General features: G+C 42.3%; 1 protein-coding gene across 2 annotated transcripts; it reads right to left on the bottom strand.

Moving 5' to 3' along the window:
* Nucleotides 1-697: 697 nt before the first annotated feature.
* TAMM41 (TAM41 mitochondrial translocator assembly and maintenance homolog) lies at nucleotides 698-21,309 on the bottom strand. Of its 2 annotated transcripts, XR_005954356.1 has the most exons (10): nucleotides 21,117-21,309; nucleotides 20,116-20,295; nucleotides 18,736-18,828; nucleotides 16,270-16,420; nucleotides 13,974-14,119; nucleotides 11,737-11,902; nucleotides 9,643-9,705; nucleotides 4,478-4,575; nucleotides 2,365-2,450; nucleotides 698-980 (listed from the first exon to the last, which is right to left on the bottom strand). XR_005954356.1 is itself a non-coding variant. In XM_041427570.1 (8 exons), the coding sequence occupies exons 1-8, from the start codon at nucleotides 21,252-21,254 to the stop codon at nucleotides 4,499-4,501; spliced, it is 1,014 nt and encodes a 337-aa protein (XP_041283504.1). In that variant the 5' UTR covers nucleotides 21,255-21,309; the 3' UTR covers nucleotides 3,305-4,498. The 2 variants fall into 2 exon arrangements, 1 of the variants encoding a protein (XP_041283504.1); XM_041427570.1 differs by lacking the exons at nucleotides 698-980; nucleotides 2,365-2,450 and having other exon boundaries at nucleotides 3,305-4,575.
* Nucleotides 21,310-26,997: the final 5,688 nt, after the last annotated feature.

The raw sequence follows: 26,997 nt of genomic DNA, 5'->3' as shown, positions 1-26,997 counted from the left end.
GACCTTCCATTTCTGAGAAAAAATTGTGCAAAACCATCCAAACAGTCCCCACCACTACTGGAAAGGACTTGGCACAATGCTGGATTATTAAGGCAAAAATTGCATGGAAGTTCTTAGACTAAAGATGTCAATAAAATATTTGGAGTTTGCATTAATAATTTCAGAATGTATAGTCTGAAGCTTCCTGTTCATGTAGTAAAACTTAATCCATTTCTAAACATTTCTGATTGAAGCAGTCTGAGTAAGAGGTTAAAACATGCAGGAGTGAAGTGATTACTGCCTCTCCCTAAGGCAGTCATTAAGTTCAGGATCAGTTAGCAACTGTGGTGGAGATTTTTATCTAGAAAAAGAGGTAAATAAAGTCACTGCAAAACTTTGTGAAACCACAATATCAAACGTGACAGAGCAACTGTTGAGTCAAACAAAAAGCAGAGCAGAAAACAGCTATATGGAGGTAATGTCTCTTTTTCCTGCAGTGGGAATAGAAAGACAATTCATTTTCTACACAGACTACATGGCCAGCAGAGTGGCTTTGGAAATGAAGAATACGTTGTCCTCTCTCAACACCTTACCCAGGAAAAACCATCAGAAACACACTGACCTGATATTTTGACCTTCAGAGCATATTTCAACTTCAATTCTATTTTTAAATTAATTGCTGGGAAAAGACATGAGTCACAGCCCTGCTTGGATCCCCCTGCACTGGACACTCACCAAGGGCTGTGTTCATTCTGAATTTTCCCAAGTCAGAGCAGGCTCCTGCTTTAGGACCTCAGTGTGAAGAACAAGGTTCAGCTCCCTCAGCCACCCAGGAATCCTGGCCTCTGTGTCCATCTTGATCTTCCCAATTTTGGCACAGATGTTTGTTGCACACATCAGGAAGCTCTGGGATGCTGCAAAGTGTTTCTGCCAGGAAGAGATGCCAGCTCAGCTGCCCATGGGCACCTTCCTTGTGCTCAGGCTGCAGTGTTGACTCCCACCTGCCGACAGTGAAGGTCAACAAAATCTAAAGAGAAGCCTCAGGGAAGCACAGGTGAGAAACACAGGCTTTGCACTTACAGGTACAGCTGGAATTTGGAGGGTCCCACAGCCAGGGACCTGGAGAAACTCCCTGTTCCAGCACTTGGAAAAGGGGAAATGAGCAAGCAATGAGGAACACATCATACATGTGCTGACGGAGGTCAGCAGCCTGTGTGGTTCAGCTTTGTGCCTTCCCCAAACCGAGTTTAGGAGCAGCCAAATGATTATGTACGCAGTCACATTTTGGATTTTTTGATTTCCCCTTCTTCCTGTGTCATCCAGCTCATTCTCTCTGGAGCAGGAGGCTGTTCCACACTGCCCTGGCACTGTGGATGTCAGAGGCAGTGAGGCCCCTGCTGCTGACTCACCTACACAAACCCTCAGCAGTTTGATTGGGTCCAGGCTCTTCATTACAAAGAAGCCTTTTAAGACATCAGAAATAAATCATCTGCCTGGTTGCCTTTAATGAAAGCTCTGCTACACAGGAAAAAGGGGGAGGGAACATGAAACAATATCCATGGTGGAACAGCCAAGCCAGAAAAGAGGGATGTCTGAAGAACAGAATGAAAGACTTGAGAATTAAGTCAAGAAGAGAAACAATAAAGTATGGAAATGGAGCAGGAAGGTATAAACAGGAAAGTTACAAGTGGAATGAAAGGCTGAAGTGACACTTTTTTTGGTGAAAGAACAACCACACCTCATTAGGACAAAGAGGCAGTAACATATTCCCATGTCCCAACTTCCCGTGCAACAATCCCCGGTTATTTTAGTGGATTACAGCTGTAAGAGTAGAAGAAATCATTTCCACACAACTGGTGGGGACTTCAAAAGCAGCTAACAAGGCTGAAATCAATCTCTCTTCTCTTAAAAGTTTTACATAGTAAAGCTCTGTAACAACTGCCCCAAGTACTCTCTTAACAATGGTGAGGAGTTCACAACGAGCTGCTCAGGGCTATGATTCATTCGTGGCTCTCTGCCAGAAAAATAAATACATTCAAGACCAGTGGCCCCAAGGGGAAAGGTAGGCTACTCTTAAAAAGCACAAGATGAATGATTTACAGAGCAGAATCCAGTTTTCAGCCCATATGGATGAGGAGGAAGGACTTTTTTACATCTCCCAAAGATTTAGTGCACAGACTTCAATACTGGCAGTGCATCAACAGATGGAGGGAACTGGGAACTATCGAGCTGGGATTTGCAAAACTCACTCCAAAGAGCAAGAAATGACTTCTTATATTGCTGTGCACAGAATTCATAAAGCCAAACCAAGCCTTGCAGTGGGTATCCAGCAACACAAGACAAACACAGCCGGCTCGGGTTACAGGAAGTGCAGTAAAGTCCCACCTGTGCAGGGACAGAGGGATCCTCTGGCAGAGTGACAGTGACAAACAGCTCAGAGCTGGGCAGGGCCTGACTCCACACGGCATCTGCTGCACATAAAAAGAGTTAATTAGCTGCTAAACAGCCAGCAGTTCTTCACTTTTTTCCTTTCTCCCCACAAGAACATTATTTCTGGGATAAATGCTCAGGCAGCAGGGTGCAGGATGGAGCCTGGGCTTTCACTGTGGGAGTGAGGCCAGCTCATCTCACACCAGCCTGATTTGTCACTGCCCTCTAATGTTCTGAAGCACCATTTCAGCAGCCAGCACCTTCAGAAACATCAAACCCCACTTCTAAGTGTGGCTTCAACATTCAGAACATTAATGGTATTGCTAAGGGCTTTTAAAGGAAAGCTGCTTTGAAATGCTAGCAACTGCATTTCATCATTTAAAAATGTCCAGATTTACCTGGAAGTGGCTTAAATCCAGTAGTTCCACTTTTTATAATATAAACTTTTCAAACTGGGGACTTTGGCCTCTTACGAACAGGGCCAGAGAATGCCAGGGCCATAGAACATTCTTTGCCCCATAAAAAGGTTGTACCACCACAAAAGGATATTTGAAGGGATTTGTTTCACACATTCTATCACCAATGGATAATGCAAAGTGTGAGGAACCTGCCTCTGACCTTTGAAAGTTTCCCAGTTATTTTATTTCCTATTTCACAGTAACTATTTCCTGAGTCTGGATTAAAATTTCAAATTCAAATATTTAAAAAGAATCAATATTTAGAAGTTTTCTGTGATTAAAGCAAGTATGAGTCCTGTTACATACAACAATGTATTTTCTGCTGTCTTTCTTAAATTTATGCTCTGAACTTCTTCCTGGAAACAATTAACAGACAATTTCACTGCAATAATTTATTTTTTTAAAGTGAGATATCTAAATCAAATGTAGCTTGAGAGATGGCCCTGATGATCACATAATACACAAGGAAAAAACCCAAACATGCTGATCAGGAAAGATAGATTTTATTTCCCTTTTTTACCATTCAATTATTTTTACCATTGACAGTCTCACAAGGAAAATGAAACCTTACCTGAGTTTATTTCTATTAAGAAAAATTTCCCAAATTAGCAAACCCACCTGAGTCAGTGTGAAAAATATTCTATTTACAAAAGTTCCTCCCAGTTTATTGCACAGACATGGATACTGCCAGCAATGCCCATTCCTTCAAGGCATGATTAATGCAACAAGTCATGTAAAACTCCAATTCTCTTTAGTTTAGCTCATTTAAAGGGAGTTCAAGTTTCATCTTTGTGGGCCTCTTTCTTTAAGGGGAAAAAAAAGATAATCAAAGAATTAACCAACCTGTGCTTTTGTTCATAATATTCCAAATTTTCAAGTATTTTGATGAAATCTGCCAAACAACAAATATTGCATAAGTCTGCCCAAAGAGATCCATGGAATTCTGATTTTCCTTCCAACTGTGCTCTTGTGACAATGCCCATGAATTGGGCACTTTTCATCTCAGCCTCATGAGAGGAACCCACAATGTTATTATTAAATACCCTTATTTATTAATATTATTAAATATCATTATTAAAGCATGTGTCACCTGCCAAGCTGCTCTTTTCCTTCTCCCACACTGTGGCAGTTTTTGGGATTCAAGATGTCACAGGGAGCATCCCCAGAGGAATTCCAAGGATGAACCTGTCAGGGCAGCAGTGTCAGGGGGCAGTTTCATAGCTAATGAAAACTCCATGGATTCTCCAGTTCTGGAAACCCCTCAAAGAACTAAATTTGGGATATTGATCATTTTGAGACTCTGAGGGTACTTTGGGAAGTAAAGCTACCACCACAAAGAAAATTAGTCACTTTGGGTTTTAATCCATCTGTGCAATCAATGTTTTATACTTAGGGTTCTTCAAAATACACAGGAAAATTCATTTCAGTATTTACAGAGTATAATTCCTTCACCCTGTTGCCAACAAACCTCCCATTAAAAAAGTTCCTATTTCATTAAGAAAACTGGGCATGTAAATCATCAGAACAGACTTCTTAAATACACTGTAATCTTCTCAAGTATGCACAGTCACATCTGCAAAGCATTTAGGGAAAAAGTACCATTTATTTACCCATACACAGTATGTACAGACTCAAGATGGCTTCTTTAACCCTCCTTTTGCCATCTTATATAATTTCTTCAAACTGTAGGTCACAGATTTCTTTGCCCCTAAAAAAGAAGAAAAAAGAGAGAAAATACCAACATTTAGGAAGGATGACTCAGGCAGAAGGTGCTTAGTGCATCAAATGAAGGATTTCCCTGGGGGAGTGACAGCCTAATCCAGCAGGCAGACATGCAAATAACCTTCCTGTCACAGGCAGAACACAGTAAATAATGCCACCAAAAATATTTTTAATGTCATCAAAGCAGAGCAAATAGAGCAGAATTCTGGTAAATACCATGCCATGGCATACAATACAGTCAGATATCTCAATTTTCAGAGGTCCAGCAGCAGTTGTTGCCTCCAAGCATTTATGAGTTTTAGATGTGATGGGACTGAGGATGACTCCCACAAAATTTGTAAAATTTTGTATCCTTGGAGTTAAACAATTTCTGAAGTTCTAGCAGAGATGAGCCTTCCCTTACAGACCTAGAATAAAAACCCACAGCCTTTTGCTGGGTTTAGTCACAGAGTATTTGTAAATTTAAAATCAAAACACTGTTAGTCTTGGCATTTCAGGGGGGTTCGGAGATCCCAGCCAGTGCAGCTACCTGCTTTTCCTTTTTTGTTTAAAAAAATCACCCCAAACCAAACAAATAAACACAAAACAACACACAGAGTGACTGCTCAGATTACAGCACAGTCTAACACACCCTTACAAATTCAGAACTGAAAAGCCACGTTTCAGTGCTGCACAAAAAGCTCTAAACTTGACCCATGCACAGATTAAAGGTGTACTAGATTATATTTACTACAATGTTTCCCATGTTTATTTAATTGAACACCTGACAAGACTGACTAAAAACACACAAGGAATTTAGCCAAAAGTCATGCAACATCACAGCCCAGAACAAAGGAAAGACTTGCAACAAACAAGGAATGACAACCCAAGTTTAGCCATGTGCTGCACTGGATTTCTTTAATTTTTTTGGAGTGAGTGGGAGGGGCATAATAATATTTGATTTTGAAAGACCTCAAAAAAAAAAAAAAAAAGGAAAGTGAAAGAAAGAAATCCATTAAAGATACAATATTTTAAGTGATAGCTGCATTCAAATTCAAGTTGCAAGAAGACAAATTAGTTGGCAGCAAGAAGGAAAAGTGAAATCCCTCATTTCCAAAGGAATATGGCAGAGTAAGAAGCCTCTGATAACAAACAGACTGCAGAGAATCAGTTCTGCACTTCTCATGTCTCCAACTGCAATTTAAATAAACTCAACTTCACCTTGGGTAGGAAAACATCCATACACGTATTGTGAACTGACAAACTCATTCTGCATCCCATATGTAGGCTCCAACTTTTCCATATTTACTGGGTTTTGCAAAAGAAAGCACACTAATGAAGCCATGACAGGATTTTCTTTGCAGCATCTCAAATAACAAAGAAATAACCATGTAAATCATTAAGTGCCTGACAAATCTGCATGGATATTGCACACAGAGCAACAATTCCTGCAGCAGCACAAAGCCAGGCTGAGCTCTGGCACAGCACAAATGAAAGAAGTTAAAATTGTCTAAGTGGCTCTGGAAATGCCCAAGCTGTAGGATGCAGCCCCTCTGAGAGAGGAACTGCTGCTCTGTCATTCCAGTGAATTCCAGGTTCTTCTGGAAGTGCAGTGTGTGGCAGACACACTGCAGCACAGCTGCTGCAGGACTGCAGGGAATGGTGCAGGCACTGCAGCCTGCAGGGAGATCGCTGCTCTCAGCCTGCAGGGAATGGTGCAGGCACTGCAGCCTGCAGGGACACTGCTGCTCTCAGCCTGCAGGGAATGCTGCAGGCACTGCAGCCTGCAGGGACACTGCTGCCCTCAGCCTGCCCACCTGCCCAGCAGCAGATCCTTGCCGTCCTTCTGAGCTCAAGGAAGGAGCCCAGCACAGGTTTGTCCATCCAGCTCAGCTGCTTCCCCCAAAGCAGCCCTCGGGCTGATGAATCACAGCTGCAGGAAAAGTTAATGGCTGTAATTACGGCTCTCTCTCAGAATCTGAAGCACTTGGACCACATGAAAATGTCTTTTACTTCAGCTCTGAAGCTGTGACTCGTGGTTCCACCTCCCCGTTAGATTTTTCCACTGTAGGACACAGAACAAAGCCCTGATGCACATGGGACCGAGCCCACAGCGTTTGTGTAAACACAACCCGTGTCTGGTTTCACTTAACAATCCATGCTGAGTTTTTTGCAAGTGTTGGTACTGTAAGACGGGGCTTGGCTGGGAGTCCCTCAGAGTGTCCTGCTAGGTTTGCCTGGCTGCAGTGTCCTGGATTTCCTCAGGATGGATGCACTGTTGGACAGCTGTCTTGTGGAACAAACATATATTTGTAGTGTGGCATGCACACATATATGCATATTTACAGATATTTATAGTGAAGCCAGCAGTTATCTGCTCAGGCAGCTGATGAAGAGAGGTGTTATCACAAAACCTGAATATTTGATATGTAAACATGCTCCTTAAAAAAAAAAAATCCTTGAAAACAAATGCTATTCGGCACATTTGTCCTAACTTAAAAGTATCTTGAACAAATGAAACCTACTCCTTAAAAAAAATCCTTGAATCCTTGAAAACAAATGCTATTCAGCACATTTGTGCTAACTTAAAAGTATCTTGGACAAATGCTTCACTTGATGATTTATGCTGTAAGACTGTATTTATAGAAAATTTTTCAAAGCTTGCAGCATTCCTTGAGTAAAATATAAAGAAGAAAGAAGCTAAAGAAGTATCAACATCTCCTTCAGAGGAGCTATATATAAGAGTTGCAGTGAGTTCCCAAAGCCCAGGCAGGCTCTGGCTATGTGGGAAAACAAATCAAAGCCTGGTGCCATCTCTAATGGGAAACAGAGAGGCAACCTCACCACAGCCTCAAAGAAATACACAGGCACATTTTCAGAAACTAAATAGGGCATTTAACAACAAACAAAAACACAGAGCTGGGGCTCCACTTGAAAACCACACTGGCAGAGAAAGATGAGAAAAGTTCTCTTAAATGGGTTGAAATTCCTTCTTGTGCTCCTTGCCAGTAATGTTCATACCCAGCATGGCATCTGAGCGCAGCTATTGCTGATTTACCACTGGATTTGGAAATGCTGGACATTGCACTGCCATGCTGTGGCCCAGAGCAGGCATCTCACCTTTGCTGGTGTTCTTAAGATAAAATAATCAGCTAAAGAAAACAGATTGTGTCCCCTAGAACACTTCAATAAGAGTCATGGCCAGCTAATGAAAACGTTCCTTTGCAAGCAAAGTATTTGTACAGTTATTAGAAACAGCAATAAAAAGGCAAAGCTTAATGGAGCCACAGATTTCATGATTCTATTTCATAAGTCTTTTATTTTAAGCTACTGTTCCCAACATAAGCACTGCAGAATGTCAGAGCCTTATATTTTTCCTAAAGTCTTTACTAGAAAGTGCGAAAAGAGGTCTTAGGGGAATGGAATATTAGACAAGATTTGGAAAAAGAATAAAGAAAGAAATGCAGCACCCTTAGGGACTGAATTTAAAGCTCCACACTTCCCTGTAAAACACATTCCTTGCCTGAGTCAAGCAAGTATTTCCATGCAGGAGCCACATTCCTGTTTTCTCTGTGTAAATTCTGTATCCTATGAACATGGGGAGTCCCAAGAGCTGGCCCAGCCAGGAATGCTGCCCCAGTGATGCATTTGAAATTAAGAAACCATGACTGGGAGAAAAATCTTCATTAGAAGATACTGACAGATTTAATATAAACTCAGTCCTAAGTGTTTGGAGACAATTATTAAAAACAAAACAAAAAAAAATAAGAGCTGGCCCAGCCAGGAATGCTGCCCCAGTGATGCATTTGAAATTAAGAAACCATGACTGGGAGAAAATCTTCATTAGAAGACACTGACAGATTTAATATAAACTCAGTCATAAGTGTTTGGAGACAATTACTAAAAACAAAATGAAAAAACGGGCAAAAGGTTTTTGCTAATTAACTCTAAAGCTATGGACACCCATCCCTCCTCAATTCCAGGGCAGATCACACAAACATCATACCTCAAAAATACTGAGGTGACATCCCTGAGCAGGTACATTTCACTCCTGAATTCTGTCACTAACGGTTTTCACCAGATTCTGGCAGACAAGTGTAAATAAAAAAAAACCCCAAACAAACAAAAAAACAAACAAACAAACAAAAAACCCCAAAAAACCAAATCATGCAAAAGGTACGAAAATCCACTCCCTTGTTCAAGTTTGGCTTGTGCTGGAGGCAAAGGCCCAAAGTTGCTTTGCTCTACCTAAACCAAATCACAAAAATATGTTTTCACTGCAAAAACCACTAGTAGAAAATAGTTTTTAAATACAACTCTATATAGCTGATTAGAAGGAAACTACAATTTGTTTGAAAGAGAAAAAAGCCCACTATATATAAAGCAAAAAGCAGTTAAAACCAAGGGAAAGGGAGGTATTTCCCAAATAACTGATTTCAGGTGCATGAAGCAGAATGATAAAGAACTATGATAAAAAAGATAACAAAATGATGATAAAATGATAATATAATGATAAAAAATGAAGATAGAAATTCCAAGTGTTACTCAAAGATCCATGAGGACCCCCCAGAGTGCCAGTGCCAGGAGAGGCTGTCAATGACTGACTGCATGACACACAAGGGGAGCTAATGAGCCTCAGAGGTGATTTATAATCCCCACAGCTCAACCATTTCTGTTCCACTCCTGCACTTACCCAGCTCTGCCCCACAGAACACCCTGAATTCAAGGGAATAACTTGAATTCAACAGGAATAACACTGTTTTTAGCCCCTCCCTTACAATTATTTTGCTCTACAAAATCTCCTCTGCACAGCTCCAGAAACAGATAAAATAAAAGCTGATGTTGTTTGGTTTGTTGATTTAAGAGTCACACAGACTCCAGTCCCTTTCAGCATTTTATAACTTTGCAAGAAATCCTCTGCTTTAAATGTTGCTTTTATTTCCCAGGGACTTTGAGTGAAACACACGAGAAGTTTATTCCTTAAACTCCTGTAACAAGACAGTCTTGGGCCCCTGTCATTTTTGCTGTGTGAAATCAGCAGGCCCACATTGATAGAAACCCCACACATTCTTACCAGCTGTCAGGATGGTTTTAGCACTCTGCACTATACTGGAGGATCTCACAATTCCTGAAATGCCTGCAGAGGGAAAAGCACACAGATGTTACCCATCCAGCACTTGTGTGGGGATTCTTTTCCCCTCCACCATGCACAAGTTAAATATTGTTCCAGTTATACAATCAGGCCAGCCTGAAAGTAAAACATACACTGAGAAAATTTGGGTTTGCTCTGCTTTTTCATACTAATTAAAAGTGTTCTCTGAACTATTTTGAATTATTTTATAGGTAACATACAGAAAAAAACCCAATCAGTATTAAAACAGGCAACAAGCAGTAGGAATTGATCAAATCCATTAATTTATTGTTCCCATTAGCTCTCTACTAAGATGATTAACCACAAAGGATTCAGAGTTGTTTCATCTAAGTGCTGGCAAATTAACATTCTAGAGCAGAACAAACGACACTCCCTGTTTACTTCAACATGAAATTGGGATTTGGCACTTCTCTGATCAAGCACAGACACCTCTATTGTGCAGCTCTTCCCTGGCTTTCCTAAATTACAGCTTTTGGAGATAAGGCTTGTTTACCACTTTGCACTGTGGCACATTCAGCTGTCATTGTCCAGGGGTCCTTAATAGAACAGTTAAAAAAAATCTTAAATTTTTTTCAGAACTATGAAGCTATATTTGTTCTAACACATATAAAAGCATACTGATATGTACAAAACTACTTACATCACTCAATAATTGAAAGAAATGTAGAGCTGCAGCAGTCTCAGAGCTGATCTTCCAAACTGACACATTCTGCATCGACCCACAGAATATAATTTCAAATATTTTTAAATACTGCTTCCATATTGAACAACAAAGCATAACCCATGTGTAAGTTAGGATACAATATTCCCCTGGACAATTATTTAAGGGGTAGGAATAGGGAAGGGAAAGGAACAAATTGTGTTGATGTACCTAAATACCTTGGGACAGTGCAATTCAGCTTGAGTAATCAGCCCTGTCTTGTAGGATTCCCAAATGGCTTAACGTGGCCTTTACCCAGATTGATGAATTAGGAAAATGCTTTGGTCACAGAAGTAAAAGAATATCTTGATGTGTTCTCCTAAGAGTTTAAAGTGCAGGCCCTGAGAAGATGAGTCCAGTTTGCTGCTGCATTGCTGCTCCCTGTGCAGCCACAGCTACAGGAATACAACCACAGCACGTCAGAGCTCTGTGTGCAGCCCAAACGCTGCTCCCTGACCTTGCTTTTAGCCCTTTACTGCTTCAGCCCAGCCCAAGAAAGAAGCTGAACATCTCCATGTCCAGGTGCAGCTCATCCCATGCTGTCCATGGAGAACCAAAGCACCCAGGAGCTGTATTTCCCCCAGAGGAATCAGGCTGAGAGCTCCCTCAGCTCCCTGGTTAGTGTCTAGTGGCTCCCAGGTTTCTTGGGAATTTTTGCCGTGCTCAGGGAGCTTGCAAAATTTGCTACCTGGAACAGAAAATGTGCCAGGCTCTTCAAATGCATAGAGGACCCCAAGTACTAAACTTTTTCATTTTCCTGCAGTGTAGCAGAACATGGGTGTCTGCAGCATCAGCTTTAACTTGCTCATATGACATAATGGTGCCTCAGAGCAATTGTGCTGATGAGAAGCACCTCAGCCTTCCCCTCCGAGCTGGAGCTCTCTGCCAGGGCTCACATGTCTGGGCTAACCACAGTGACTGCCAAGGGAAATGTCAGCAAGTCAGAAAATTACCTCAGCCTTCCAATCCCTGACTGGGAGGATATAAAGCTCAGTATTTTGATGAATTTTTGCCTGAAGACGGAAGCAAGAGTTAGGTGATCTAAGCAGGCCACACTATTATTCCTTAAATTCTGCCTCTTTCAGGATCCAAACCAAAACACATCTTTCTGTATCACTAGGAATGCCACTGACAATATTTCAGATAATCTGTCTGCAATCAAATCCAAACCCAGGCTTTCAGAAATGCATTTAACAATTAACCTCCTGGACTTTTTCACCCTTCTCTTTAACCCACCTGCAACAGGAGAACATACACAGCAGATTTGTGTATCTATCATGTCTTACAGTAGATTACAGACACTGGTCCAGACCTACCTTGATGTACCAGAAATCCACAGTCAGGGTCATGGGCAACTTGCAGTAAAATTTCTTCCACGTCTCTGTTCTTTCCAGGAGGGTTTACCAGAGCAGTTATCTTTTGTTGCAGAGTCTTTGGCAAAGCCATAAGTTGTGTAAACTGACCTTCTGGACTTTTATCAATCTGAATGTTATAAAAGTAAGACATTAAAGACATTGAGTTCTTTTTTTTTTTTTTAAGAAGTCAGAAAATTGACCTCTGATAAATATCTCACAGAACCTGATCCATTTCACTGGAAAAGGTCCTTGACAATGCTAATAAAAACTTCCCAAGAACAGGGAAATGCAGCATCTCAGTTTTCAACTTGAAGAATGACTCAGTGCAAGGGTTTTTATTCAAAGGAAGACACATATGATCTTGCTGTGTCTGCAAGTAAATTTTCATTGAAACTGTATCATTTCTGTTGAATCCAATTTCCTTTGGAAACATACGTACAGGACAATAAAAAACAGCTCCCTGAAGACCCCTCAGCTGAGTTTCTTCTGCCTGAATATAATCAAACTGCAGACACACACACTCTTCAAGTTTAGCCTGAAAACCATTTTCTCTGCTTAAAACTCCAAACCACATCTGGTTTGTATAATTTGAAGAAAACATTCATCCCACATTTTGCAATCTAAATCAGAAATCCAACGAGCCTTTTTTGAATACAATGATACCAACATGCAGGCCTGGACAGATTTCTCCAAAATGCAGTGCACGATGGGGCAGAGCTCTCCAGAAGAGGAGGAAAAGCTGAAGAACTCCATTCCTCCCACACAAGGTTTTAGCCACTTCATGGAGACATCAGACAGGAGTCTGGTTGCCCTCTCCACTCCCTTTTGTCAGTGTGGAGAAAATGATCTCCAGATGAGTCAGCCACAACTCCAGAGGCACCAGAGCGAGCAGCTCTGAGCTCTGTGTGGGAGGAATCTGTGCCTCAACCAGAGCTCAGAGCTGGGCTCTGCCTCCCCTGGCTCTGAGGGACCTCTGAAGAAGGAATTTTCTCTGTAGCTCTGCATCTCTTGGAGAAGGAGCTTCCATTCTGCTAACTGCACCCCCAACAGCACTCAGCTACTTCAGGCGGGGCAGTAACTGCCAATAACCACAGGAAGGTGTGAGCAATAAAGTATTAAACACTTTGTTGATTAAATGCCCTCATTTTGCTGTTGATTTGAAGCAGTCTTGATGACTGTTATGGGATTGTGGAGAGATTTATTATCCAGCAATAAATTTCCAGTATGCTACCAGGATTTGTTTATAGCAATTTTTTCTTAAAGGAAGCATTACCAATTCTTTCCCAAATTCATTTAAATATTGCTTGCACCAAACTGTTCACAAGCAATAAGAAAACACGGAGAACAGCTGCAGGATAATAAAACACAGGTTTGCCTGTGTTTTATCCCAAAGCATTGCAGTGGAACTGTTTACTGTACTCAAGCCTGCAGTTAAATGAATTTCTAACAAAGACACATCCCAAAAGGTGGCATTTGGGAGATAATTACCATGGCTTGAGGATAAAGAGATGCCCACATCCATGAGACAAGTGGTGCTGTTTGTGACCTCACCATGAAGTTTATATCACACTTGAATATTCACACAGGGACATGCAGATTACAAAAGGGAAAATTGCTACTGATTGGCAATCAGTGGCATCTCTCCCCTAACTGCAATGTTACTCCAGAAAGATGGAATTCAAGATACTGGTCACTCTGTATTTCCCAAAAAAATAAGGAAAAAAGGTTTTGTATGGGTATTATTATGCCAGAATATCACTTGGGTTTAGTCAGGTGACCTTCACAGCTAGAACTTGAGAGGCTTTTTGCGAGATGCAGTTTTTGATTGCAGAAAGTTGCACCTCTGAGTTACAGCCTCATCCCTCTAACACAAACCATCTGTTTATTCCTCACTTCCTAGCCTGTCATTTCCATGTGGAAGCCATTAGAACACACGTTTTACAGTGATCTGCTCTGGTTCCCTTGCTGGGGTCTATTCTGTGCTCACATTCAGAGAAAATGAGCAGTAGTTCCTCCATATGAAAAACCTGGCATTTAAGGCGAGTCTGCTGGTTGCAGAATTAACTAAACAACAGAAACACAACAAACAGCAAGCAGAGGGACTACAACTGCTCTCCTGGTGCATGGCATAATTGCTGCCTTCTGTCAGTGATGAAGCACTTGCTTGTTTTAAAGCTGTTTAGAAGGAGAACACTTGCCTCGAGCCTTCCCAGATGGTGCTTGTACACCACTTGAGGGCAGTCCTGGAGTATGGTACTGTACAGCTTCTGGAAATGGGCAACGTTGGGCTTCACTATGTTCTGCACTTTGAATTTGTCTTCTCCTATTATCATTCTGAAATCACCTAGGTAGGAAAAGAGAGAGTTAAGCCATTAGGAAAACCCCAAAAACATGAAGGAGAATGTAACAGAAATCAACACAGTACAGAGCTGCCATCTAAATCTCTATTCTCCAATATTATGTATGCCAATATAATCCACAATAATAATTTTTTAAGAGTCAAAAAGCTATTCAAACACCTTCAAGCACAGAAAAAACATCCTGGAAGGCACATATTGTTATGTGGCCTCTGATACAATGTCATCAGCCTAGTGTCCACGCCTTCACTTGGAAACAAAATAATTCCAGCTGTCAAGTAGCAGTACCAGTTACAGTCTCTGCATCATACCTCAGTCTCAACAATTACTAAACAAACTGCCCAGTCCTCATACTCTGTGTCCACAAGCAGATGAGCTTAAATTTTCCAGTCTGACAGGTAATAATTTGCATTGCTTCTGACTCCAAGGGCAGTACCTGGAGTTCAGCTAATGGCAGCCATGGTAAGATCACTGGATCACTTTTCCTCTTAGCCATGTATTGTGCTAGTAGTTTCAAAAAGCAATTCCTTTTAACTCCACTGTTACATTACTGGCCTTTACACTTTCTTTTCAGATACATGACTGGGAAGTTTCAAAGAGAATACATGAAAAGGCAGGCAGTCTGTATGAAAGCACTCCACTACCTCTGTTAGGTACCAGCCTGGCTGCTTGCTGGGTTTCCAGCCAGGAGTTGGATGCTCAGTGTAGCTTGGACCAACAACCAAAATTCTGAATCAATTCCTTTTCCCACTTCCCACATTCAGGAGATAAATGTTGTTGAAAGGTGCCAACTTGCTAGCCTTCCTTAGTTTATTTCAGTTTATGCCAAGCCACAAAACAAACACTTCACATATAAATGGTACTGACTCAGTGCTCTCAAAAAATGCAGAAAAAAATAAAGGATAAACATTTTCTAAATTAAAGCATTAACAACTCTTTTCAGCAGTCTCCAAGGAGACTGATTAGAGTAACACATAAAATCAATTTTGTCTACTAGTACAGCCTCTGAAAGACTTAACGAAATGGCAGCAAAATAAATATCCACAAGCAGCCTTTTCCTTGTATATTCCCAGCTGGGAGCTGTGTTGCTTCAGCTTTGCTCACGCAGCACAGCCAGTCTCAGCATTTTACCGATTTTTGTTTAATTGCACTGTTTCAAAGAGTATACAAAAAGCATCTTGGTCACTAGTGCCCAGCAAGAATCCAGTGCCAGTGCTGGACAGGTTTCAGGTGGGCAGATAAGCACTGAACATCCCTGGCTGGCAATCCCACTGTCAGCACCCTCTTCCTGGTGCTTTAAAACAGGCAGCACTTCAGGAGAGAACTGCTCTGGAAAAGCGAGCTGCCATCTGAACTGCCCTGAGAAGTGTTACATAAAACAGTGACACTCCTCAGTACAGCCAAGCTGCAGCTTAGACCCCCCTGTGCTTCCTTTAAAAGCCAAAACTGCATTTCTGTAAGAGCCAAGGAAGTGCTGTGTAGAGCAAAATTCCAACCAAGCTCCTTCATAGTAATTCCAGTAAGGATGTCATCATTTAAAAAGCAATGCTGAGTTAAATTGTAACAATTACACCTTATATTGAAGAATCATTTGCAGTAGTTTCTTCAATATTTTTCCTTACCAATTTCCTAAAAAAAAAATAAACCAACAAATACCAACCAGGAGCGTTAAATGTAAATCAAAGAATCATAATCAGGATCTTTAAGCTAACTAAATAAGAACCTTAAACACAGCACACTCAAAAAGAGATGACAAGGTATGAGTCAGACTATCAGATGACTCAACATTGCACTGAGTGGAAAGAAAAAATTTTTTTCCCAAGGTTTTGAAACACTCCACCAAAACACAATCCATGCAAACAGGAGAGAACCCCCATTATTTCATCAGATCCAATCACTCACACTTAGCTGCTCCTAAACCAAGCAGGTACAGGCAGCATTGCTGAGGCAGCTACACCTATTTCCCGTGAATAAACCCAATTAGTGGAGCTGTTACGTAAGCACCGTTCAGAGAGAGCTCTTGGTGCACGCAGCAGTGCAGGCCCAAAGCAGGCAGGGAGACGACTGATCACACGTGAGACTCCAGCTGTGCTCCAAGCACAGCTCTCCTCAGCCACCTCAGACCCCCCGCACTCACCAGCGTAGGAGAGCCCAGCAATCTGCAGGTACAGGTCCTCTTCAGAGAAGCTCTCTGGCAGCATGAGGAAGGCTGCTGTCACCGCACTCTTCAGGTTGCTGATAAGAGCAGCTTGCAGCCTGCTGTTCTCATTCTGGGCCAGGATTTTCACCTGGAAAAGCAGAACCATTTGGAAGCAAGACCTCAGGAAAGTGCTACTGAAGCTGGAGCTAGAAATGTTATTTATTTTTCATGCCAGATTGAGTAAGAAATTAATTTAAGAGTAGATCTTACTAGCATGGTACAACAAGTACTAGAGTATCCCCACCATGTGAGAGAAAGGAACATGATTTTTAGAATTAACACTGCTAGAAAAAGCTGTTTTCACATACAGGTTTGGAAGTGCTGTATGCACCAGACATGAGCTCATCTCTGAAGAGCTAGTCACCTTTTCATACTTGTGAATTTAAGATTAATCAGAACAGGAAATATGAATGCATCAACAGAAATACTTCACGTGTGATTGCGCAATAAGAAAAAAGACTATACTAAAAGAGAACAGAACAACAGACAGAGTTAAGTTTTCTTATTCATCTTCACTCCTTTTATTTTTTTAATGGAGGACTCCCCTATCAAATGCTTCAAGTAGTTTCTCAGCCAGACGTTGTCCTAGAGGAAGCAGGGCTTTATTTTTGCACTTTGCACGAGCAGAATGTGAACTCGAGGGGATCTTCACTTACCCATGAGAAACAGATCACTTGAATGCCTCTACCTGCACAAGAAGTGTTTATTTTTAGGAAACACTGAAACTGTTCAAGACTGACTAGAGAATCCAATCACCTAGGGTATGGAAATATACTGGAGTAAAAAGCAGATCTTTGGTAAGAACTGAAGATAGAAACACTGGCAAATGAAGGGAAGCTAGTTTGAGAGATGGGTAAATGTGCACTTCCAGAAACAACTCCCTTAGGAATCCCTGCTTGGGGGGAGTTTGTCTTTTTCAAGTGCTCTGGTTAGGCAATCCTGTCTTGCTTATAAAAGGCAACTTTTAAATATTTGTTTACTCTACAACACCTTTGTGAACAAAGGTAGTCCTCTCAATTTTTCTCAAATCTCATCAAGCAATTCACTTAGATGTAAATTCCTAACTTGTTGCTACAGGGAAATGTAAGGGAAGTCAGAACAGAAAAATCTGTGGCACCCCAAGCAGTCACACAGGTGACTGCAGTACCTTAGGATTGCCATGGAAACATCAGCAAGTTATGGACATGCAAAGGACACCACAGTCAGAGCCTTTTAAAACATGAAATTCAGCAGAGATGCTGTTCCTTGTCATGGAAGACACCAGCCTTACCTTAGAGAAGCAAAAAGAATAACCTCCTCCGTTTCCAAAAATCCCCCCTAATACAAAGCAGGATTTTTTAGGAAAGAAAATAATACAGCAGGCTTCAAATTCTGAATGCCTGAAACACTGATAGCATTTATGAACAAATTTCCAATGGCTCAGAGAGCTGCAAATCTCCCAGGAAGTCAGAGTGCAATGGTTATCCCCCTGGTAAAACATGAACGTTGACTCTTGGACTAAATCTGACAGAGCACCACAGTTAAGGAAGGCTTTTTCACAGTACAGAGAATTTATATTCACTGTACCATGCCACAGATGAAAGCAGCAGCAAATGCAGTTCCACTGAAAACCGCTGTTCACTATTCACTGTTGAAGTGACACCCAGAATTCTCCCTTCAGTTATCTTTCTCAATGGATTAAGTTTCCTCCTTCACAAAGATAACGGCTGCTCTAACCTGGACCGTGCTGTAATACATCTCTGGAGATAAAGCCAGCAGTCTGAGACAATCTATTCAAACTTTCACTCTAAGTTTTTTAGCTAAAAGCATAATTAACTTCTCTTCCAAGACCTGAAGAGATTTCTCCTCTAATTCTCCCCCTCCCCTCGTAACAAATTTTCCCTTAGCACTGCTGCCATCTGCTGAAAGCACATTGAGGCAGGCACAAGGGGGAAAGCAAAGATTATTTTTTATGGTCCAAATATGGAGGAGAAAAACCAACATGCAGAACCCATGGTTCATTCAATTATGAGCCAGACAGTAACTGCACAGCAAAGCTGCTTTCATCTTTAAACTTTTCCATTCTTTAGCCGTGTTAAATTTTGGCCACCCCTATAATCTGTTATAAAAGGCAAATAATACATTTAACGTTAAAGGAACATGGCATTAATAGAGTTATTCAAGATTTACTACAGGCAGAAAACTGTTATTAATATACTCCCCTTTAGGGGCTCTTTTTCCACAGAACATCATTAGGAAGTACATTTCACCTCCTCTCTGAGAGATTATCCCTCTGGGGCTACACCCCTAAATCAGGGCAGATTATTTGAGCACAGATCCCTGAGAGATCAAGTTCAAACTCTAACTGGTTATTTTCCAGCCCTGTAATTTCTTGCATTTCCAGAGACAAAACTGAGCAGTTACCGGCTTTTGGAGGCGCCCAGCCACATAGAGAGTTTTCCAGTGAAACAAATCCTCAATCAGGGCATCAGTGCTAATTACTCCATATTTTATCATCTGGAAAAAAGAAAGCAAAATAGAGGCTTTTGAAAAAACTTATACCTGCACCGTTTTCCCTACATGGAACTTGCTACTTGTTATAAGTGCCCTTAATCCTAAGGCACACATACCTCCAACAAAAAACTGGAAAACATTTTTATGTCTTAATTAACACACGAGGTAAAAGAAAAGTCTCCTTTTTACATTCCAGCTTCTGCAGGGAGAAAATGAAGGACATGAAACTAAGATCCTTTCTAAAATCAAAGTTGCAATTAAGTCAGCAGCCAAATATTACAACTGGAAAATCCACATTAACCTTTAAGACATTAAAAAAATCAAGCAGTAGTTTGTCAGAGACTTAAATTAAAACCTCCAGACATTTATGTATCCTGTTACTGGGAGATGGGATGTGCATCAGGGAGTTTTTTCTTTTGCTCTTTGATGTTAAGAAAAAAAATTTGTGATTTTGCCGCTTATTTTACATAACTGGAAAAAACATGGGACTTCCCACAGTTTGTTACCAATGTGCAGTACCTGAGTTTCCAAAGATTATCACCACAGCAAGGCAGGCAGCTCCAGAATTTCTGGATACCAAAAGACCACAGCCTGTGATATGACTGAGTCATTAGAACATAAGAGCAGGGCATAAAGAGCCAAGAAGACAATGTCATGGCAAACACCACTGGCCCTTCAAATGAAATCCCAAATCCCTTTTTGCATCAAACAAATAAGGGTCAAACCCCAAAATCTCATACAGGGACAAGAACAGCAAGACTGACAGTGTTCCCCTCACTCCTCCCTACCAAACACAGAGGTGCAGGAACAGGACTTGCTGGACAAGAACCACTCACCAGAGTTACTGATTACACCCAAGCCTCACAGGTCAGGATATGAGACACTAAGCAACACAAATGTCAACTCCAGCTTGCTGTTGTAACTTGCATTTTATGTCAAACAGCCCATTCTGCTGTTACTACATGGTCAACTGATGAAATGAAGCACCACCAAAACTTCACCACCACCAAAACTGGCAGACAGAAAGCAGTAAGGAATATAAATCCAGTTCCTGAAATGCTTTAGCTAAAAGTTCCAAACACTGCTCACATTTTAAGGTGCAAGACAGGCTGCTCTGTTTGCTTTTTAACTAAAATGCTGTTAGTGAGGCTGTTTGAGACATAAATATTGAAGATACCACGAGTTAATCTACAATTACAATCTGCAATATTTGCTTCCTGAAATCTAATCATTTTAATACTTCACAGACATAAATATTTTACTTAATTCACTCAGACTGCTTGTACTTACCCTGCCATTGCATGGCACTAAGGTGTTGTAATAAATTCCTGCTCCATATCTCTGTACAGTACTTATCTTCTTGGGCCCAAACAATTTAAGGAAGGAATAATGACTCCTGTTCTTTGACAAGTTCATCATATGCCAGGTCACAACATCATCAACAGCAAACACGAAGTCCAGCATATTTGTCTGAGGAGAACAAGAGGTGTGGTGGGGTTTAAATGTCAAGAAGAACCAAGGTGATAATAATTTAAGATATACACAGTATCAAACTTCCAGCTAAATCTTTTTCATAAGTAAAAAAATAAAAATAAAACCTAAACCACAAGTATTAATTTCAGATACAGTTCAAAGGTTCCAGTGAAGTATGTTTATTGTCAAGTATATCAGACAGTCCAAAATTTTCCTGTCCTGGTCAAGACCAAACTTCAGCCCTCCCAAAGAGGGGAGCGGGTGTGAGACCTTCACACCCTCACTCGCAGCTCAGTGGAACAGCTTACAGTGCTAAGGAACAGCACTTCTGGGCCATGAATGGGGGAATGTGGGCAGATAAAAGCACCACCCGAGAGCCGGCAGCAAGGAACTGCACTTCTAGGATATTCCTTTGCAGCGTATTGCTTTGCTTTTGTCAACAAAAACCCAAAAAATAAATACAAACATTATTTCCAAGCTGTTGGCCCTCAGAAGATGAGGAAGCCCCCCCCAGACTGCCATTTCAGCGCGGCAATATATTTGAAATTCCCCTCATACGGTGCACAGCAGCTGGACGAGATGCAGTAACTCTCCAAAAGCAGCGGTAAACAAGCTGACACACACTCGACACACACCGGGCTGAGAGGGACCCCGAGCCCCCCACAATGACAGCCCCACTGCCGGGGCCGCCCTGGGCTCGGCCCGGACACCCGCCCCGCTATTCCCTGGGGGTCTGGGATCGCTGCCCCTCGCCGTTCACACGCCGCAGGGCCGGAGGCGGCTCCGCTACGCGGCACGCCGCGGGGCCCGAGCCTCACCTCGCCGTGCTCGGCCGAGGCCCCCGCCTGCCGGAACACCCCGGAGCCGTAGGCGAAGGCCAGGCTCAGCTCCTGCGGGAACTGCGCCAGGACCCGGCGGAATTTCACGGCCGAGCTGGACAGCACGGGCAGCGCCATGGCCCCGGCCCCGGGCCCGCCCGGCCCGGCCCAGCCCGGCGCTCCCGGCCCAGCGCTCCCGCCCACCGGCGGCGGGAGGAGAGGCCGCGCCGCGCCGCGCCCCCTACAGCCCGGCGTGGGCATGGCGAGGTGGCCGCGCCGCCGGGGCTGGGCTGGCCGGGGGGCGCTGGCAGAGACCCGCTGCGCGTCCCCTCAGTGCCCAGTATCCCCTCAGTGCTCCACTCAACGTCTCCTCTCTGCTCCTCTCAGCGTCCCCTCAGTTCTCCACTCATGGTCCCCTCAGTGCTCCACTCAATGTCTCCTCTGTGCTCCACTCAGTGTCCCCTCACTGTCCTCTCTGCTCCTCTCAGCGTCCCCTCAGTTCTCCACTCATGGTCCCCTCAGTGCTCCACTCAGTGTCCCCTCACTGTCCTCTCTGCTCCTCTCAGCGTCCCCTCAGTTCTCCACCCATGGTCCTCTCAGTGTCCCCTCATGGTCCCTTCACGCTTCCCTCATGGTCCCCTCAGTGCTCTCCACAGGGCGTCCCCAGCACCCCCTCAGGGTCCCCTCACTGTCCCTTCATGGTCCCTTCAGTCCTCCCACAGGGTACCTCCAGGGTCCCCTCATTGTCCCCTCAGGGTCCCTTCAGGCTTCCCTGAGGGTCCTTGCAGTGCTCCTCACTGGGTACCCCCAGCATCAGTCCCCTCACTGTCCCCTCATGGTCCCTTCATGCTTCCTTCATGGTCCCCTCAGTGGTCTCCACAGGGTATCCCCAGCATCCCTTCAGGGTCTCCTCACTGTCCCCTCATGGTCCCTTCAGGCTTCTCTGAATGTCCCCTCACTGCCCCCTCAGGGTCCCCTCGAGCTGTGCTGTCCTGCCAAACCAGGCACAGTGAGGTGATACTCAGCATGTGGGCCTAACATTTAGTCTTCCCCCCCACCGCTGCTTCATCTTAATTTTTTTAGGTCATCACAATTCTGTACCACTTCTTCCATTGTTTTCCCACCTCTTTTTATTTTTATTTTTTCTCTAAATTCATATTTTATGCTGTTCCGAGGCTTTCCTCAGGACTTGTTGCCGGTGTTCCAGTTCTTCACACATCCCCCAGGGAACACAAACACAAACCCACGGCGTTTAATCATCGTGGTTGTGCTCAGGGCTGTCTCACGCTCTCCTCGTGCTGAGCCTGCCTTGGTTGGAATGTTCAAGTCCTACACAAGAAACCTGTCTGAGCTCCGAGTGAACGCTAAATGTATAAACGGGCCTCGTGAAATTGAAGCGTGCCTTGTTCCCTCAGGATTTTACACTTCTCTGCATCTGGTACCCAAAAATCACGTTTTATCTTCCCATGGTTTATGGCTTTCAAAATTCCCTACCTGAGGTCTGAGGGCAGGCTGGCAGTCAGAGATGAATTTATGCCCTCACTAAATTCCAAACACAATAAGGTCTTTAGACATCGCTGGGCTCATAATAGTTGATGAAAACAAATATGAAACATTCTGTAACTTTGTTACTCCCAAGAAAGTTTGATATACACAGCTAAGTCACCATCTATACAATTATTATTCTGAAGACAGATAAATATATCATAAATGGGCATTGGGAATTTTGGGAGAGAGCACCTGAAGGAAGAGAACAATCTTGTATTGGCAAACAATGTAAAATTTTAATGATGTGAGGCAGGTTCCACCATAAAACTGCACCAGACCTCTATTTTTCTGAGCTTTTGTACATCAAATGATGCAGCTAGAGAGACCCTTCTGAATATTCACTTTCAGAGGAGAAACCATAGCATGCTAGGAGGAATGTGTTCATATTAGAAATAGTCACATTATAGCTAACAAATTTTTATTATTATGAATAATAATGTCCCAAATGTGCAATTATGGCTGGCGTTTGGAGACTTTTGTTCTCCCTCAGGATTGTGATTCAGTGCCCAGTAATTTTAACTACTCATAAGTCAGATCATACACCTTGTTCTTTCCTTAGTAAAAGTATTTTCGTTATTAAAGGTATTAATAACACATTGATATTAAATGCTACATCTATATATATTAACTATAATTAATAATTATTATTTAAATACTTAATGGCACACAATATAAAGAACAGCAGACTTGTTGAGCTTACATTTTAAGTTTTTTCCTGATGCTTGGGTTAGCCAAAGCTTTTGCATTACTTTTTAGAGAAAGATCTAACTCTATACAACAATTTATGGAAGTACACAGAGAACCATTTTGGTGAAATAAGTAACTGGTATTCCTTGGCTGGTTCTTTCTGTCATTATTTAGAAAACTTCATGCAAAAGCTTTCAAATATCTATACTGACTCACTGGTGAAGTTTGTTTTCTAAATTCTATTCACCTTCTTTGCTGCTATAAAGAAGTCTAATTTTATTAAATCAAAATAGAAGCTGAAGGCCTTTATATATATTGTTATGGATGGTATGGAACTAGAATACACTCATTCTAATAAATAATAAAAAAGGGTAAGTTTCTTTGAAAATTAACAGGCAGATGACCTTTCAGAAGGAAGTTATACTGTTGGATGACATTAAAAATTAAAGTAATAAAGCAAACTTTTGAGAGGGTATGATATCTGAGGCATTTTCCCTTGGATATTTGTATATTAGAGAAATTCTGGGGAAGAAGTTGCTCAAATATTGCAGAATAGTCCATCTCCACCTTTACCTTGCCAGCTCAAATTCTCTCCTTGAGGCTTCCAAGGTGGATTTTGTTAAAAAAAACTTAAAGGTTCTGTTTTTCAACTTGTTCTTTCTGATTCTTCCTTAGCTGACTTTTGTGTATTTTAAGCTGAATCTAAAGTTTTTTCTTGCATCTACTGCTGACTTTTAAATTGATTTTGTTTCCAGCAGCACCGGCAGTGTCGAGATTAATTGTCATCTGGGATGAAACTCAGAGCTCATCTGAAAGTTTATGTAAAGCTCTGTTACGTCTCATACTGATTCTGAACTTGGCCTCTAATCTGTTTTTCAGTGGAAGTTTTGCTTTGCTAACTTTGGTAAGAAAGCCTACAAACACCAGAAGGTCTTCAGTCTGATTTTCACTCTCAGCCAGCACTGCTGATGAAGGGAGCAGTTCTCTTCTCCCTGCTTCTATCAGTGTGGGTGTTTGCGTGGCTGCAGATCAGAACAGATTGGGGAATTGATGTGGGTTAAAACCAACTGTTTGGGGTGGTTGGGGCTTTTTAAACCAGTCTAGTTTTAACCAGGTCACGGTGTGCTTCACCACACATGTTTGTGTTGGTATAAGCAGGAGAGATGAGAAGATTTCTTCTTCTGTTGACAGTGCTGGTTCAAAAGAGAAAAGTACTTGTTTGGGGTTTTTTTAACAGAATTTTCACACTTAAAATTTTGGCTGTGATTGATCCGTGCATTAAAGTTGTGTAAGAAAGGAAACAGCATTCTGCATATTGCACAGTGTTTTGCTTTTATTCATTCCCTTGCAGCCAAGTAAGTTCTAATACTTACTACAGAGAGCATGACAGAAGTGTAACCTTGAGCCTTTATTTAATTTTTTGGCAATAAAATGCACAGTTTGAATGGCCCCCACATCAATGCACGTGCAGGGGTTTTTTCTGCCTTACCACCCCTGTGCTCTCCAGCTCCTCAGAGGAAAGGAGTCTCTCAGAGCTTGATTCTGTTCAGTGTCTGAATATCTCTAAAAAGAGACATTTGCAGCTGACTGTATCTATTGCACAATAGAAAATTCCAGTTTGGGTCTTCACAGAGTTATCTTAATGACAGCATTTTCAATTAAAGTAATAGTTTCACTAACTTAATATAGGAATGGGAGTACTCACAGTCTGTCAGTCCATGAGCTGGCGGCAGTCTGGAGCTGGGCTCAGCTCTGCTGTGGGGCTCTCTGTGCAGCTGGGGAATGCTGTGGTTTGGGAGGTGCTGGGTACCTCAGTGACGCTGGTTTTGCTGCCCCAGAGTCTGCTCAATCAGTTCTTCCTCTGCTCTTACCTCGTGGATCTTCCTCCAACAAAACTGACAACTTTGTGCCCTTGGGTTTTGCAGTAGTGGGGAATCTGTCCTACTTTTCCACAGCATGTGTCTGTTTGGTGGAGGTGGCAGACTCCTGTGAGTGTAGAGTTGTTTCTTGCCTGTAACCGTTAAAAAAATTCATTTTCATAAAGTAGTGGCAGCATCTGGAATCAGCAACTCATGTTGTTTGTTTGAAATTGCTGTGTGCTTCTGTGATTGCACTATTTGGAATTCTCCATCACTCCATCTTTTATTTATTTAAAGCATGGGTTCTGGTAATTGTCACTGGTGCAGCTGCACGCACATCTGACTTGGATTGCTGTTTTTATATGCTAACAACTAAACACCACCAGGTGTCCTCTGTCTCTCTACCAGATCTGAATTACCTCCTGGAGATCCTCCTCTGCATTGGAAAATACTAATTTTAAACAAACCCCAGGGGTGAGGGGCAGCACACAACCCTTTTCCTCAGCTTTGAAGAAGTTGTGGTGAGCCGCCACTTGGGAGCGTCAGGGGATTTGCACTGTGTGTTACATTTTTGTAGCATAGCTTTCCCCCTGGCCCCTACAAGCTTTTTTTGTAACCCTGTGGGTCATCAGTGTCCAAGAGATCATTTTCCAGCAAGGACAGAGAAGTAGCTGGGTATATCCAGGTATCTCTTCCAGCAAGGACAGAGAAGTAGCTGGCTATTTCCAGGTGTCTCTTCCAGACCTGTTGCTGGAAACAGCTCAGCCATCACCACACACAGGCTCACCCTGCTCTTACCCAGAGTTTATTAGCAGGAGCAGTCAGTATCGATCTACAAATGGATTTTTGCTAGAATAGTAGTCAAGATAATTGAAATAAAAATGAGCATAAAAGTTGGTAAATACTGAAACTTGTGTGTTTTCTTCTTGCCTTGGTCCTGTCTCCTTGCTCGTTCTAGTCATGAAGGGATTTCTGTGACAGACTGGCAATGTGTGAGAGAACATATTTTTACACAGCAACACATCCTTCTGTGGGATGCAATAAAGCACCAGGAGATGAAAATTGTGCTGTGTCCTTGCAGGTGGTGCACTGCAGGCTGCTCCATCCCAGGCCAGGGAGATTTATTTTGTCGCCAGCAACTTCTGAGCTCAGGAAAATGATCTCTCTGTATGGCAGCAGCTGAAATCCCCTGGGATCTCCTGTTTTGCAGAAGTGGCATCTCACTGCTCTTCCTGAATGCTTTAAACCAGTATCCCAACTCCCAGCTTTTAGGGAAGTTACACCTTATTTTGGATAAGAGATAAGAAAAAAAAGCACATTTTATGGTTTTTTCCTTCTCTGTGGAGACATCAAACGGCAGCAAATGAGGGTGTTCCCTTATCAGATGGAACAAATAGAAGCTGTAGGTTATCCCCAGTTCAATACTTTCTATTTCAGCTCTGTACTCCTGAATTATTCACAGCCCAGTTCTGGAATAGTAACAGAGCTCCAGTTGCATTTCCAGCATTAACCTAGAGCCACACCAGGTGTTGGGTCCTCAATGGCTCTGTGAGTCTGGCAAGAGATGACACCAGCTGAAGGTGACTCCAGAAGGAAATCCCTTCAGTGATGGCAATACATGGGAATAAATCACACAGCCTCCATTTCCTTCAAGGTGGAAAAGGCCATTCTTATTCACATAACTCCTTTTCATACAGTTTTACAGACCTCGTGTGGGACTCCAACTGGTCAGTAGCTTTCTTGTCAATTATTTTATTGGTTATTAACAAGCTGTTATTCTATATTGA

The sequence above is a fragment of the Onychostruthus taczanowskii genome, unplaced genomic scaffold (assembly GCF_017590055.1).
Source record: "Onychostruthus taczanowskii isolate IOZ18803 unplaced genomic scaffold, ASM1759005v1 scaffold116, whole genome shotgun sequence".
NCBI lineage: Eukaryota > Metazoa > Chordata > Aves > Passeriformes > Passeridae > Onychostruthus > Onychostruthus taczanowskii.
Note: the sequence above shows the minus strand (reverse complement) of the source record. Positions and strands in the feature narration are given on the sequence as shown.